This window comes from Varanus komodoensis, unplaced genomic scaffold (genome assembly GCF_004798865.1).
Source record: "Varanus komodoensis strain SLA01 unplaced genomic scaffold, ASM479886v1 scaffold33, whole genome shotgun sequence".
Taxonomy (NCBI): Eukaryota; Metazoa; Chordata; class Lepidosauria; order Squamata; family Varanidae; genus Varanus; species Varanus komodoensis.
In genome coordinates, this window is record NW_025335817.1 from 10,729,301 (window position 1) to 10,744,199 (window position 14,899).

The 14,899-nt window shown below is 42.9% G+C and overlaps 1 protein-coding gene across 2 annotated transcripts in view; it reads right to left on the minus strand.

Annotated features, from left to right (window-relative positions):
• FANCI (FA complementation group I) overlaps window positions 1–14,876 on the minus strand; it is a 42,385-nt gene extending 27,509 nt beyond the window's left edge. The window contains exons 1-14 of one of the 2 annotated variants that reach the window (XM_044438707.1): window positions 14,805–14,876; window positions 13,577–13,703; window positions 12,985–13,057; window positions 12,191–12,321; window positions 11,060–11,216; window positions 10,881–10,938; window positions 9,937–9,978; window positions 8,925–9,048; window positions 8,081–8,166; window positions 7,783–7,915; window positions 5,576–5,668; window positions 5,187–5,323; window positions 4,763–4,943; window positions 1,967–2,054 (exon numbers count right to left, since the gene is read on the minus strand). In XM_044438707.1, coding sequence (XP_044294642.1) covers window positions 1,967–2,054; window positions 4,763–4,943; window positions 5,187–5,323; window positions 5,576–5,668; window positions 7,783–7,915; window positions 8,081–8,166; window positions 8,925–9,048; window positions 9,937–9,978; window positions 10,881–10,938; window positions 11,060–11,216; window positions 12,191–12,321; window positions 12,985–13,057; window positions 13,577–13,660 — 1,387 coding nt within the window. In that variant the 5' untranslated portion in view covers window positions 13,661–13,703; window positions 14,805–14,876. Of the gene's footprint in view, window positions 1–1,966; window positions 2,055–4,762; window positions 4,944–5,186; window positions 5,324–5,575; window positions 5,669–7,782; window positions 7,916–8,080; window positions 8,167–8,924; window positions 9,049–9,936; window positions 9,979–10,880; window positions 10,939–11,059; window positions 11,217–12,190; window positions 12,322–12,984; window positions 13,058–13,576; window positions 13,910–14,804 lie in introns of those variants that run through there. The other variant, XM_044438708.1, reaches the window with a different exon arrangement.
• Between the last annotated feature and the right edge of the window lie 23 nt (window positions 14,877–14,899).

The window sequence follows — 14,899 nt, forward strand, 5'->3', positions numbered from 1 at the left end:
TTCACTGATACCCAGGTAAAAACTATCCAATTTACTAGGCCTTTGCCAGGCTCTAATTAGCTAGAGACTATATGTCTGCATATAGTCTCTAGCTATTTGTAAACTGTTGCTTTTTAGTTTTGGTAGTGTACTGGTCTATTTGATTTTGTTACAACTTTATATAAACTACCTTTGACATTGATACAAATAGAAAGATAAGTCATATATTTATAAAACAACTACAATGGTACACATTCTATCTAATACTTGAACTTATTGATTCACTTAACAACATTTATCTTTAATTTATATTTAAAACAACATTATTTATACCTCTGAGAGGGTTAGATTCCTTTGAAGGAGGTGGTGATCAGGCCATCCAGAAGAGATAGCCACCAACTATAGACCGGTGGCTAATATCCCGTTTTTGGGCAAGGTGCTCAAGAGGGTGGTGGCAGGGCAACTCCAGGCCCTCTTGGAGGAACCTGAACATCTGGCCCCATTTCAGTCTGATTTCAGGCCTGACTATGGAACTGAAACTGCCTTGGTTGCTCTGTATGATGACCTGTGCAGGGAGAGGGACAGGGGGAGTACATCCCTGTTCGTTCTCCCAGACCTCTCAGCGGCTTTTGGTACCATCAACCATGGTATTCTTCTGGATAGAGTGGCTGGGTTGGGAGTTGGAGGCACTGCTTTGCAGTGGTTCCACTCCTACCTGATGGGCCGCTTTCAGGTCGTGCTGGGGGATTGTGGCTCTGCGCAATGGCAGCTTTGCCATGGCGTTCTGCAGGGTTCCATTTTATCCCCTATGCTCTTCAATATCTACATGAAACCACTGGGAGAGGTCGTTCAGGGGTTTGGGCTGCAGAGTTATCAGTACACAGATGACACCCAGCTCCACCTCTCTTTTACATCTAATCCAGGTGAGGCAGTGGCTGTCCTTAAGTAGGCTGGATGAGGGCCAACAAATTGAGGCTTAATCCAGACAAGACGGAGGTACTGTTGGTAGGCAGTTCAGCCTGCCAGGTGAGTGATTTCAGCCCTGTTCTGGACGCGGTTGCACTTCTCCTAAAGGACAGTGTCCGCAGTTTGGGAGTGCTTGACCCAGAGCTGTCACTGGAGTCTCAGGGGGCAACAGTGGCTAGGAGTGCTTTCCTTCAGCTTTGGCTGATTCATCAACTGCGCCCTTACCTGCATGAGCAGTGCCTGCAACAGTGACCCATGTTCTGGTAACTTCCTGTTCTACATGAGACTACCCTTGAAGACGGTCTGGGTACTTCAGTTAGTTCAGAATAGAGCTACCAGTATGTTAACAGGGACCAGCAGGTATGCACATATAATGCTGGTCCGTTACCATCTACACTGGCTACCAATTGAAGTCCAGGCCCAATTTAAGGTGCTGGTGATGACGTATACAGCCCTAAACGGCTTAGGACCTGGATATCCGAAGAAGCATCTCCTTCCCAACATGCCTATCCACCCCTTAAGATCTGGGGTGGAAGTCCTTCTTCAGGAGCCTTCCTTGAAGGAGATCAGGAGAGTGGCTACCTGGAGAAGGGCCTTCTCTCTGGTAGCATTCCGGTTGTGGAATGTGCACCCCAGAGAGGTTCGCGTGGCACCGACACTTATTCCTTTTGTTGCCAGGCTAAAATCTTTTTATTTTCCCATTATTTTTATGTTTGACAAAGTTTTAAAGTGGGTTTTATTCGTATTATTCAGATACTGTGCTTATTTTCATTTTACTCTGTTTTTATTGTAAGACTGTCCTGAGACTTTAGTAGTTGGACAGTATATAAAAGCTTTAAACAAATAAAATAAAATAATAGCTAGCACTCCTCATTTAAACAGCTTGTCAGTAAAGATCAATAGTTATGGCTCTGGAAAGAGGAAAAGCTATAATTTGAAACAAACAGACAGGACACCAAAGTGGTGTTTCATTAATTGTTCAGGCCCAAGTTTTTTATTGCAAGCACTATTGCTTTGTTACCTAGGAAATTACTGATAGGTGAACCAGCATTTGTAATGACTCTGTTCAGAACCTGCTCCAATATTTCACTTCTGATGCGCTCATGGACCTGGAAGGAGACAAGGCATTTCATTAAAAAAAAAAAAAGCAAGATTTTGCTCACATATTTTTGGGAGTTCAATGAAATATGCACAGAGGTCTACATTTGAGGTTGCAGCAGATTTGCAGATTTACCTGCCCATGAAAAGTTTATTCTCAAAGCTACTGCTATGGCTAATACAGCTCTGTCCCTGGGGTTCTGGAAGCAGCATGTCTTACCAGGATACCATCCTCCACTGATAAGAGAATGGAGCATCCAGGCTCTGAAGCAGGTGCAACAGCAGGATTACCTACTCTCAACTGCAAATCAGACCTGAAATATATCCACAACTATTGCTCTATTGAAAATATCCTGCTTTTTGGCATGTTATTCAAGGGAGCATTGGCAGTCCAACTTTAGGAACTCTTGGATGACGCAAATGCACGGACCCCTCTCAGCCTGGGTTTGACATCAAAACAGCCTTAGTCACCCTGATATAAAGGGGCAGAAGGAGGGTGTTTCTGCTTCTCCTTTGATGCCACCAACCCGGAGTATCTTGCTTCACCAGCCCTGGGGAGCTTGGAGGTAGAATGGTTCCACTCCTACCTGCAAGTTTTGTTTCAGAAAGTATTGGGAAATCTATGCTAGATTCTATAGCATTTGGTGCTGTAAACACCACAAAGTTTCACGCTGCATGCATACTCTTTAACATTTATATGAAGCTGTTAGGTGAGGTGAGGGCTCAGTCCTGATAAGAGGGAGGAAGTGTGGTTTCCGAGTGCAGGGAGTTTGTGCACAGCCTGTTCTGGATGAGGCTGCCTTCCCACTAGAGGAGCAGATACACACATCCTTGTCACCGGGCTCAATCTAGATATACCAATCAGAGTTCCAGCAACCCAGCTCTGTACCCCTTGAAGCTTCCAAACAGCTTTCACATACAGCAGAAGGCAGAGTGGCACAGAGCACTTTTGACCAGCTTCAGATGACAGCTTTACTGCAATTAAGCCACTCCTGAAAAAGCCTAACCTGGACCAAGAGGAAGTTAATAACTACAGGCCAGAGCCCAACATCCCCTTCCCCTCCATTAGTAAGGTGCTTGAGCAGGTGGTGACCAAACAGTTCCGGACACTCTTGAATGAAACAGATTATCTAGATCCATTTCAATCAAGCTTCAGACCTGGTGTTAGAGTGGAAACTGTCTTGGTTGGCTGGTGGGATGGCATTTATTAGGAGAAAAACAGGGGGACTGTGACCCTGTTGAGTCTCCTGGACCCTTCACTTGCTTCCAACACCATCAAACATGGTATCCTCCTGGACAGGTTGGCTGGGCTAGGAGCAGGAGGCACTGCATTGCAGTGGTTCCACTTCGACTTGACCTGCCAATTCCAGAAGGTGGTGCTGAGGGATTATTGCTCTGTGCCATGGCAGTTATGCCAGGAAATACTGCAGGTTTCTATTTTATCCCCTATGCTATTTAACATATATGTACATGAAACTGCTGGAGGGGTTATCTGGAGGTATGAACTGAGGTGTCAGCAGTATGCAGATGACACGGAGCTCTACCTCTCTTTATCATCAAACCCAGATGAGGCTGTGGCCACTCTGAATCCTTGTCTGTGCACAGTAATGGTTTGGATGGGGCCCAACAAACTGAGCTCAATCCAGACAAGACAGGGGTGCTGTTGGTGGGTGGTTAGGGGATATTCAACCTGTTCTGAAGAGGGATGTACTCCCCCTGAAGAACAAGGTTTGTAGTTTAGGAGTGCTTCTGGACTCAGAGTTGACACTTGAGGCACCAGTGGACTCTGTGGCACAGAGCTCCTTTTATCAGCTAGTACTAACATTCAAAGCCCTAAACAGCTTGGGGCCAGATTATCTGAAGAATGGCTCCCTCTCCATATGTATGAGAACCTGAGGTCATTTTCAGGGGACCTTCTCCAGGAGTCCTTTCCAAAAGAAGTAAGGTGGGTGGCTATCAGGAGGAGGACCCCTGGAGATGACCTCAGTGGGATGGTGTGACATGGTGTCCTGCCACAACAGGGGGTTGGACTCGATGGCCTTCATGGCCCCTTCCAACTCTGCTATTCTATGATTCTAGGACCTTTTCAGCTCTGACACCCCAGTTTTGGAATGAGCTTCCCAAAGAGGTGTGCCTGGCACCCTCTTTGTATTCTTTTTGTCACCAAGTAAAGATCTCTTTATTTTCCCAGTTTTTTAAATAGTTTAACCATTTAACTTTGTTTTTATGTATTCCATTTTATTTTGTACCACTGCCACGCTTCTAGGCTGAATCACAGCATCGCAATTGCTGTTAAGGTTTTATCTGATTTTTAAATTAATCTGTGCGTCTTAACATTTGTTTAATTTTACCTTTTGTTACTCAAGAGAGCCTCAGCTATTGGGCAGTATAAAAATGAAATAAATAAAACTGTCTTGATTGTTGACGTTGAATGAAGTGGTTTGTACATTGTAAAATAAATACATTTCTGCATGATGCTACTGTGCTCTTAGTTCATTTCATACACACAAAAGCTGGGTTTCTAGGGGTGGACATTTCTTTCTCTGACACACTTTGGAAGCATACATGCAAGAAAGAAAACCACAGTGCCAATGTTAATTCACTCCTATTTCAAACTGAGAGGAAAAAAGACTGTGCCTGAGAAAACAGCACCAGCAAGGAAAAAAAAAGAAATCACAAAACTGTTTACCTGTAAAAACACACACTGACTTTCCCTTACCTTGAAAATTTCCAATAAGATGTCAGCTCCTAACTTACATGCCTGCTGGGCTGGAGTTTTGGAAAGCCCATGGTTAGTTTCTGTGGCTTTGCCTCCAAAAGGTCTTTTTGACCCATAGGAGTCCATCAATATGAATCCAAGCTCCACGAGGCCCTGTATCACATGATCCCAGCCATACACACTGGATGGAAACATTAGAATAAGAAAGCAGAAAATAATAAAGAGTACGGCATCTATACTTCTAATTTTCTTTTCCATTCCTGGACATAGGCAGAACTGGCACCTGTGCAAAGTCAACAGTAGTTAATAGTATCTGCATAGTATCTGCGTATGTTAAAAGGAAAGCTACATGAAGCAAGCATTAGGTAGGAGAAGAAGAGGTATTCCATTAACAGCTCTCTGCTCTCAGGTTGGAGCAACTCACCTGTTTGCCACAACTTCTAAAAACATGGCACCTATGTCGTACTGTAAAGGAGACATATCCTGAAGGAACTTGGAGCCCTGAATGAACTGCTTGTCCTTGAAGCTTCTCATAATTGAACTTTTCAGAAAGTCAAACACCTGAAGCACAAAAATGAGTACGTGATATGGACAGTCCTTGTTCAGTTTCCACAGTTGTGGGGGTTGTAGACCAAGCACACTGCAAGCTTTAGTAGATGACTTTGGATAACTCAATCAGCACACAAAATTTACAATTGATTTATTTTATTTAAAACTTTTATATGCCATCCCTTATGCATAGCATCTCGGGATGGCTTACAATCATTAAAATCAATTCACTGATTCAGTCAAAATTGAGAAAGGAAGACATACCTGCTCTCTAAATCGGTGTATTCTGGTCATTGAGAGTAAAATGGTTACACTGAAGGGACACAGGGCCTGGCTAGGATCCCCTTGCTGCTCTATCTACAACAACCAACAACAGCATTTATGAGATGTTCTATTCTGCATCAAGACTGTTTCATTTGCAATATATTTGTAATATAAATTCAGAATAATTTCAGACACATGCTTTCCCCCTTTGCAACCTTATCACTGAACTGTTGTCTCAGTATTTATTTCAAAGGGAAGTGCCATGTGCTGACTTGCACCCTTGATTCAGTTACCTCAGTACTTTCAACACTGACTGGCATCAGTTCTCCAGAATTTGAAACAGGGACCTTTCCCAGATCTCTCTGAAGATACCATAGATCGGCCTGAGACCTTCCAAGCGACTGTGCTCTGCAACTGAGCTCTTCCGTACCTGTTCCTGTACCTGTTCATTGCACAAACCAAAAAGACACGTGCAGAGGCACTTTCGAAGGTATACAAGATTGAACAGGCACGAGAAGGTATTTCATGCACATAGAATAAAACTGGTTTCATAGCCAGATGGCCGCTCAGACAGACAGTTCTGGGAGTTGGCCTTGTTTCAATTGGAACTCAACACTTATTTTTTTTTAAAGTGTTCCCATTTGTTCTATATCAGAAGTCCTCAAAATATTTTCAACCTTCCTCTGGACTCCTAAACCCTAAATGCCTTTTTCTCCAACAGGTCAATGAAATGGAGATGACTGGGGAACAGAACCTGTTCACATGCACAAATGAATGTCCATTTGGGAAAACCTGCATGCAGGCAACTGGTAAGATGTTGCAAGGGACTGTGTCACTCTCATGGCTGGGCAAATGCAACAGAGCTGGAAGCTGCTTTCCTTTGTCTCTAGTTTACAGAGAGGCAGAAAGAGGGCACAAGTTCAGAAACTGCCTCATTTGCCTGGCTGAACAAACACAGCAGGGGTGGCTGTTTGTTTTTGTTTTGTGCACATCTCTCTTGCATGAAGACATTGTCACAACAAACCCTAATTTATTCTGTTGGGAATGAGCACTGGGCTCCAGCACTCCCCCATTCCCTAACATACCACCTGAAGCACTGCAGTCCTGGTCTCTTTAAAACCACACTTCCTCATCATCCAAAACGAGGAACTGTAGTTTAATCCCAGGTTACCCATATGAATCAAACAGTGGTTTAGGATTTTGACTAATAACCCAACAACAAAGAACAGTTACCTATTTAAGATGTAACAGGGAACAGAAGGCTAAAGGGAGCAGGGTTGCCGTGCCAAAGTTGGCATGCCAAGAGTGGAGGGGAGAAGTGGCTATGCCCAATACACATCCCAGGCCTCCTAATCCATAGTTTAAGAAGCTAAAACTCTTATATCTAGGAAGCCCAGGTATGGGAGCATGCACTTGTTCTCCATGCTGATAGTATGGATGTTATCTGCAAGCACTGGCTCCCTTTCTCCCTCCCAGATTTAAAACCTTCACTGAAAGGTCTGTGAGGGAGAAAGGCCATCTTCCCAGAACATAAGCAATCTGTCAGAGAGGAACAACGCTAATGGTAGCCCTCTCTCCCTGTTCTGCAGGAGATGGTTTTGCATTGTGGGAACATTGGAGGCTGGGCAGGGCAGTCCATCTTCTTTTGATTTTCTGTAAATTATCTGTATGTGCACAAAGGCAAAAATACCATTACAGAGCACATTGCTTTCACGAAAGTGGGAGAAATGAAGATGGCAGCAGCCACATCATCAAGTGGAAAAGGGGTTAAAGCAGGTAAGAGGCCATTGAATTCTCATGTTGCGTGAAACATAAAGAGCTGCTCCTGGTATCCCAAAGTCAAATTATATTACGTCAGAAAAATATATTCCATGGCACTAGTTACAATCTGTGATTCCCTCATCAACACAGGTTAACTATAAATCTCATTTTGGTAAGGAGATTAGCTCTAACATTGTTCTTTCTGCCATGTCAACCATTAGCTCATTGTCAGCTTTATTTATAAGGAACTCAAGGCGGTTTACATAATCCTCCTCTTCTTATTCTTATCCTTACAACAACCCTGTCAGAAAGATTATGCCAAGAGTGAGTCACTGGCCCGAAGTCACCCAGTAATCTTTGTGGCCAAGTAGGGAATAGAACTTGGATCTCCCAGATCCCAGTACAGTACTCTAACCACAACATGCTTTGTTCTGCATTTGACATACCTTTAAGTATTTGATTAACTCCTTTCCTAAATCCTGGTCTAGATTAATACCCAGCACTATGTGCAGAATGATGGTGCCTTCAACATGACGAAGTTGGTCTAAGGGCATTGTAGCTTCCTCAAGGTCCATTGACCTAAAAAAATTGGTTACAGAAAGGCCAAGATATAAACACGGTGGCAAAATGCAGCAATTTTTACAAAAGTCACTGCACCACATTTGCCCCAAAAGTAGAGGTCCCCCCTAACAGAGAGAGTAAGAAGTATCACAGCAGAAAGATTGAATATGAGGAATGACTCACTCTGAATCTCTCTGCTCTTCTTTTTGCTTTTTATCCATCTGGTTGAAAAAGCTGATTATTCCTTCCAAAATGTTTTTCTTGCTACCCTGAAAGATAAGATGGGAAATATAGAAATTGCTACAATAATAAAGCATATTAGTTGGTTCCAGACTTAAGTCACACTTAGAGGAAACAAATCAAATCAATGGGACTTAAGTTAGTCAGGACTAACCAGAATCTCATTGATTTCAGTTGTTTGCTCTAAAGGTCATTTTGCATAACATGATAGCCCACAGGTTAAACCGTCTATGGGATGTCAGGGATGAGCAGGAGGCCGGCTGTACTGCCTCCTACTTCTACTTTTACTCAGCAACCCATAAGTGCTTCCTTCATAGGCTGCTAACATGCTGTATAAAACTGAAGCACTGGGTTGTTTAGAGGTTAAACAAGTATGGTTTGTTGTTGGGTTAACAGATGGATTGTTTAGTCCCTAAACAACCCAGTGATCAGGAGTCAGATGACACACCCAGCAACTTACAAAAGACATTCATAGTGTTGCAGAGTGAAAACAGAAGTGGTGGGCACATGGGAAGCAGCATTTGTTTCAAGAGAAGGCAATAAAAGCCTTGTGGAAGAGATGTTTGAACTTCTCTCTCTCCCCCCCCCCCCCCCCCTCTAAAGCTAAATTTGCTTTGTAGCTGCTTAGACTGCAGGTAGCCATTCAAACTTAGACCAACTGAGACTTGTTATGCGCAAATTTGCTGAGATGCCCATCAGAGCCCACCCACAAAGGCTATTGCATGCTCATGGCATATTCCTGGTTTTGAAATCTGGGATGCTTGACCAGTTTCCCCAGAAGCATTACCTTTGAAGAAAGCAACAGCAGCTGATAAATTAAAGGAGGGATTTCCTGCAGGTCTAACTTAGGGAACATTCTTAGGACCTTTTCCACCACAAACTGCAGCTCTTCCACACTCAGTGGGACATCCCTGGATGCAACCAAAAAAAAAAGGCTATATCCCTTTAATTCATATATTGAGACCTTTCAGAAGGCAAGTGCACATTTAGATTCTGAGCAACATCAACAACAAGAATCCCACAATAAAGAGATGCAAAAAAGGGGCCAGAGAACTACCTGGCTGTGCAGTTCCTTGGTTTCTGAATCATTGGCAAAGAAGTGCCTGTGCCACAGACACCAGATTATGAAAGCCAGCTAATATTTTTACTTTTTTAAAAATTGCATTTATATTTTGCCTCTCCTCCAAAGCAGTTCAAAACAGCATACATTGTTCAGGACAGCCTTCATTCAATAATTACAGTAACACAGATTCAGCTGAGATACAGTGACTAGCCCAAAGTACCCCAATGAACTTAATGGCTGAGTGGGGGCATCAACATACAGCCCCCTGGTCCTGGTCTCATTCTAACCTCTCCCACAGTAGCCTTATGTCGCACTCCAAGAAGAGGAACAAAATTTAGACCACTATGACTATTCATGCCTCATCATCCTGCATCCTCCAGATGCACTGGACTACATCTTCCATCATCCTTGGTCATGCTGGGGTTGGTGGGGGTTGATTTACAACACATCTGGAGGGCCCCAGCTTGGAGAAGTCTGTTCATGCCTCCCTCCCACCACACTAGCTGACTCAGTCAGTGATGCAAAGGCCATCACTAATTCTTGGATCATTCCAAAATGGCATGGCCTTGAATCCTTCAGTCCAGAACCTTCTTCCCTTAAAGAATGCCTAGCCAACTAAAACCCCTTGCAGAGCGAAGGCATGGCTTGTAAATGAGGAGTCACTGCTTCTCTTCCCATTTCTCTACAAGCAATTCCCAAAGAAAACGCAAGTAAACCATAGACATTAGTTGGTTACCTGAACATAGAAGTGAGATGTATCACATGATGATGACCCCACCTGCCCAAATAAGAATCAGTCAGAGACTTCCAAATCAGAAGGCAAATTGCTTGGAGGGGGAAGAGTCTAATTACATTAGTATTGCTACAGCATAAACAAAGCCTTATGCATCCTTAAAGCCTAAGCAATACGTCATGCTTTGTGCGTGTGGATTCTGGTCTGCAAAAGCTCAGGCCAACAAAATACTAACCCATCCAGAATTCAATTAATAATTTTGCCTGAAACAATTAGAAGTATGCATGGATCACTTTTTAGAACAAAGAGCTATTCAAAGAAGGAAGTTACAAATGTAAACTCTAGTACAGAAGCTGCACCCTCATTCATCGATTACAAGGATAGCCATTGTCAGAACTAGTGTTTATTTTAAATCTTATAAATTTTAAATAACACAAAGCTCCATCCATATACTGTACATGATGTTTAAGCAAATAAAGTGTTGGTTCTCGCAAGTCCCTGCTCCAGTACATTTAGAGCTTAGTATTTGAATTTAAAATGGGGATGTCATAACACTTTCATTACAAAAGCCAAATTCCATTTTGAAGACCCCCTCAGGGGACACATTCTAATCATGGGAAGACCTAAAGGCAAAGAGGGTAGAGCTAATTTTTAAAGCATCTTTTTAGTTGAAAGCTCTTCCTGCTAGTAACTAACTTTTAGGAGAGGCATCTCAGCCTCTTTGAAGGTGCGGGGGGGATGCACAAAATGCAAGAAATCAACAAACAATTCGGGCGAAGGGAGTATGACTATCTGCAGAGATAAGGAAGGCTGTACTGGCCTGCAGTTCTGCACCCTTCCTCTCAAGCATGGCTAAGGGAAGTAAAAAAAAAACCCCAGCTCTTGCACTGTGAACCAATCTCAAGCAAAGCACAGAACTAAACATGACCTGACAAAGACATGCCTACCTGCTTGAGCAAAGTCGATTGATCAGCTGTTTCTTAAACTCTTCACCACTTAGCTCACCTGAAATGGGGGCAAATAAAAGAGAAGAAAGAGAACACACACAATACATTTATGTATTTGTTAATCCAGATGCTGCAAGTCACAGGAAGAGGAAGACAGGTGGGAGGACAAAAGGACTTACTGGTACCATAAACCAGAGTTTCTTCAGATGTAGCCAGAGCAGTCAGAACTGTAGGAAATATCTCCAAAGATTTTCCACTCAGCAAGCTGTCCCTTTTGATAGCTTCAATAAAGAAAGTAGCCAAGTCAACCAATGCAGGGCCTGGCAGTTCATGAGCCTAACAAACAGGGAACAAGATACCAAAAAATTATCAAAATACCAGTCAAAGATGGCAATGAAAATTGTGTTAATAGCAGTGGCGGCGTTTGCATACTAGAATGGTCTTCCCTAGGCAAACATGGGAAATACCACACTCACATTTTGCTGTATTTCAGCAAAGTATTGTTTAACAAAGCAGCTCAAAGAAATGAGCCCCATGTCAGGCTTTCAAACTAGAAAGACACAATGGAAAGGTGAGTGAGAGCAGTGGAGGAAAGGAGAGGGAGAGCCACTTTTCAATGTCAAAACAAGGTGACAAATTGCTAGCAAGCATTTGAATGCACTTCAAACCAGGCTGCTTCCCATGCTGTTGTTGTTGCTTGAATAGAAATTGATGGCTATGGAACCAAGTGTCCTTTTAGCAGAGTCCCCTTCAAATGCTCCTCCTTTGGAAAATGGATGAGCAAGCTTCACAAGCTTATTCCTGGGAAGCAGGGGATGCAGCCTCCCAAGTTGCCCTCAGCTGCCCTCCTCAGGCCAGAGTCTGCTTCCCTTCTGCTGTCCAACCCCAGCTTACTGTCATATGAAACAATAATAAGATGAAGCTCTGAAATGTTCAAATGGCCATAGCATGCACAGTATCTTGAGAATTATCAGTATGCACATAAGCATTACCATCCTTACAGCATTACCAGATGTTTAGCCTGACCCTGCTGCAGTGCCTTTCACAGCACTTTCTCGCACAGAAATTAATCTGGCATTTTTTTTCTCTGACAAGAAGGCAGACTAATGTGCAATGCATTGAGATGATGTCAAAGGACAAGTAAGTCCTATTAAACAGTATGGGCATTCTATGCTATATTGACATGCAGAGGATGAGGCTGCGTAAGAGACGAGCAGTGCATTAACTGTGTGCTGTACAATTCAAGACAATAAATTTGTATCTTAGAAATGAAAGGGAACCATCTTCTAACCTGAATGAATTTTTCCTACCTCTAACATCAGCAGCCTTATAATCTCAGACGTGATCTCCACATGAAGGTCCCCTGACTCCACTAACTGGATACAATGATGGTATACACTGAGCCTCCTCACAATACCATTCTCTTGGGAGCAGGGAGAACCTACAGTGGATAAAAGGCAGAAACTAAAACAATAATGTAGGTTATTTGGATGAACATTTCAAGTCAGCACTTCAGCAAAATGGGTCAGACTAGATGGCCCAGGAGGACCCTTCTGACTCACTCTGTTTCTGTTTCTCTTGAGAGTTCATTTTCATAGGCATTGAACTTTCATTCATACAATTTAGATGGCTAAAACATTCTAGGCAACTCAAAACCTTGAACATTCCCTCATCAACAGAAATGAGTCCAATTGAACAGTCCCCTTATCTTTTGCACATTTTGTATCTGCAGGCCAAAAAAGGTTCAACTGTCTACTATTACTTGATGCTAGCACATTCCAGGGATACTAAGAATAGAAAAAAACAATCACTAGGCTTAATTCAAGAGACAGTATAAATTTATTACTGAAGCCTCCCTGCTTTCCTAATAATAGCATCCAGAAATATGGATTATTTATAACATAATCCTATGTTTTGACATTTTAAAATGTTTACTGAATTGTAGGCCTTTGCAACTATATTTAAACCTGCACAGAATTGTGTTCTTAGTGCACTTGCTTAATATACCTGTTTGATTATACACAACCATTATATAAGTAGATAGGCTGAAAAGTTGAAGAAAGACAGCTCAGGGGTCAGTCTGCTATAGGTCATATCTTGGTACCTTTGAGGATCCCACTCAGAAGAGCACCAATTTCTTTTCCCCTCAGAGCATGCTTCGTAACCAGATCATTCAACTGGAGCAAGAAGAAAGGCATTGCAAGATGTATTTGTCATCATTTTAAACTTTTATATCTGATTTCATGAAAATAGTACATTCTACCCACTCACTTCCATACACTAATACAATGGGCAAAATCCTATAGTTTATATGTCATTCCACAATCCCCAGCATTCCCAGGTGGCAGCTATTTCTGTTTAAATGGGTATACAATTGTGTTCTGAAGTACACTTTATACCCCTGTGCACGTGCAACCACAAAATTAATTTCAAGCTCATTCATAGTTGCTTTAGTTATTTGTGAACAACTTTCCCACAAGCCCAAATTTTAGAAAGCTTTCTAGGACAGGATTTACAATCAGTCCTGAATGAGAGTAACGTATTTATTTCATTTTTATACCACCCAATAGCCGAGGCTCTCTGGGCAGTTAACAAAAGTTAAAAACACACAAACAAAAAATATTAACAAGAGACAATAAAAACACAGCAACTGATCTCATTATTGAACTGGTGTGAGAATCACATTAATCACTCACCTCATTTTTCTTCAGGTTTTGCAAGCATATCTGAAGTTGCTCCCATTTTTCATCTGCTGCTAGAACCAGGATTTTCTGGTCCATTATAACAGTATTGGCAGCAAGAACTTTTTTTCTCTATTGTGATCTATAACATTAGCAAAATTGTTTCATAAAGAAATACAGAAAGGAAGCTGCAACTTAATTTTCTTACAGCCCACTAAAGACCTATTTATTCAAGCCAGCAGAATCGAACAGGAAAGTTTTTCCCCTCTCCCCTGGAATGCACCATTTCACAGAACTAGTCAGCTTCATCAGAAGCATTATCCTCAGCTAAGTATGATCCTGTCCACAGACAGGTAGATAGATGCATACAAATATACATGTGCACATACAGCCAAAAACAACAAACATTGGCTAAATGTGGTGAAACATAAACTAACAGTACATTACATGACAATTCTCTGAAAACATTACTGTAAATGCACGTTCCTGCTAATTGAATACAAGAATGCTCAGGTATTAGTACTTTACTAATGCCATTTGATTTATTCACATCTCTCCTTCACTTCCTATCAGGGGCTACTGTATTTATAGCACTTAGCAGGTAAGCCTGGCAGAACCCTCGATTCCAGGCCCATCAACTACGAAGCTCACTAGGCCAATCTCTCTCAGCCAAATCTACCCCACAGTGTTCTTATGAAGACTAGAGGGAAATTGCTCACTGTTCTTTGAAGGTAAAGCAGCATAGAGAATGAAATGCATGATTTTAAAAAGGTACTCTTCTTGAGAGCCAGTGTGGTATAGCGGTTAATGTGGACTGGAACGTAGGTGATCTAGTCACCCACTCAGACATGGATGAGCCAAGTGGGTGACTTCGGGCCAGTCACAGACTCTCAGCCCGACCTACCACCCAGGACTGTTGTGATAATACGAGTGAGATGGGGAGGAGAAATGTGCAAGCTGCCTAGAGTTCCTTCAAAAGAAAAATGGGGGGATATAAATATAATAATAACAATTATGTGCTCAGAAGCACCCTTGAATCCCCCCCTTCCCTGCAAGTTCCCTGTCACCTTTGGCTCATGGGCATCAATTACCTCTCACCCTGGCCATTCCACCCCGGGCTCCCAGTGACCCCTCCCTTGTATTTGCGGACGACCCCGCGACCTCTCGCCCCCGAAATCCCTCTCGCTGTGACGGGTGGGGACGCCGCCCCGCCGCGCCTCCTCCCCGAGCCCTCGCGCATTACAGGCTTCCGCTGTGCTCCGGGGGGCCTTTTCTCGGCCTGCCGGCCCCCTTCTCCCGCCCGAGCACGGCGCCGCCCTCTCCTCCAAGCCTCCCGCG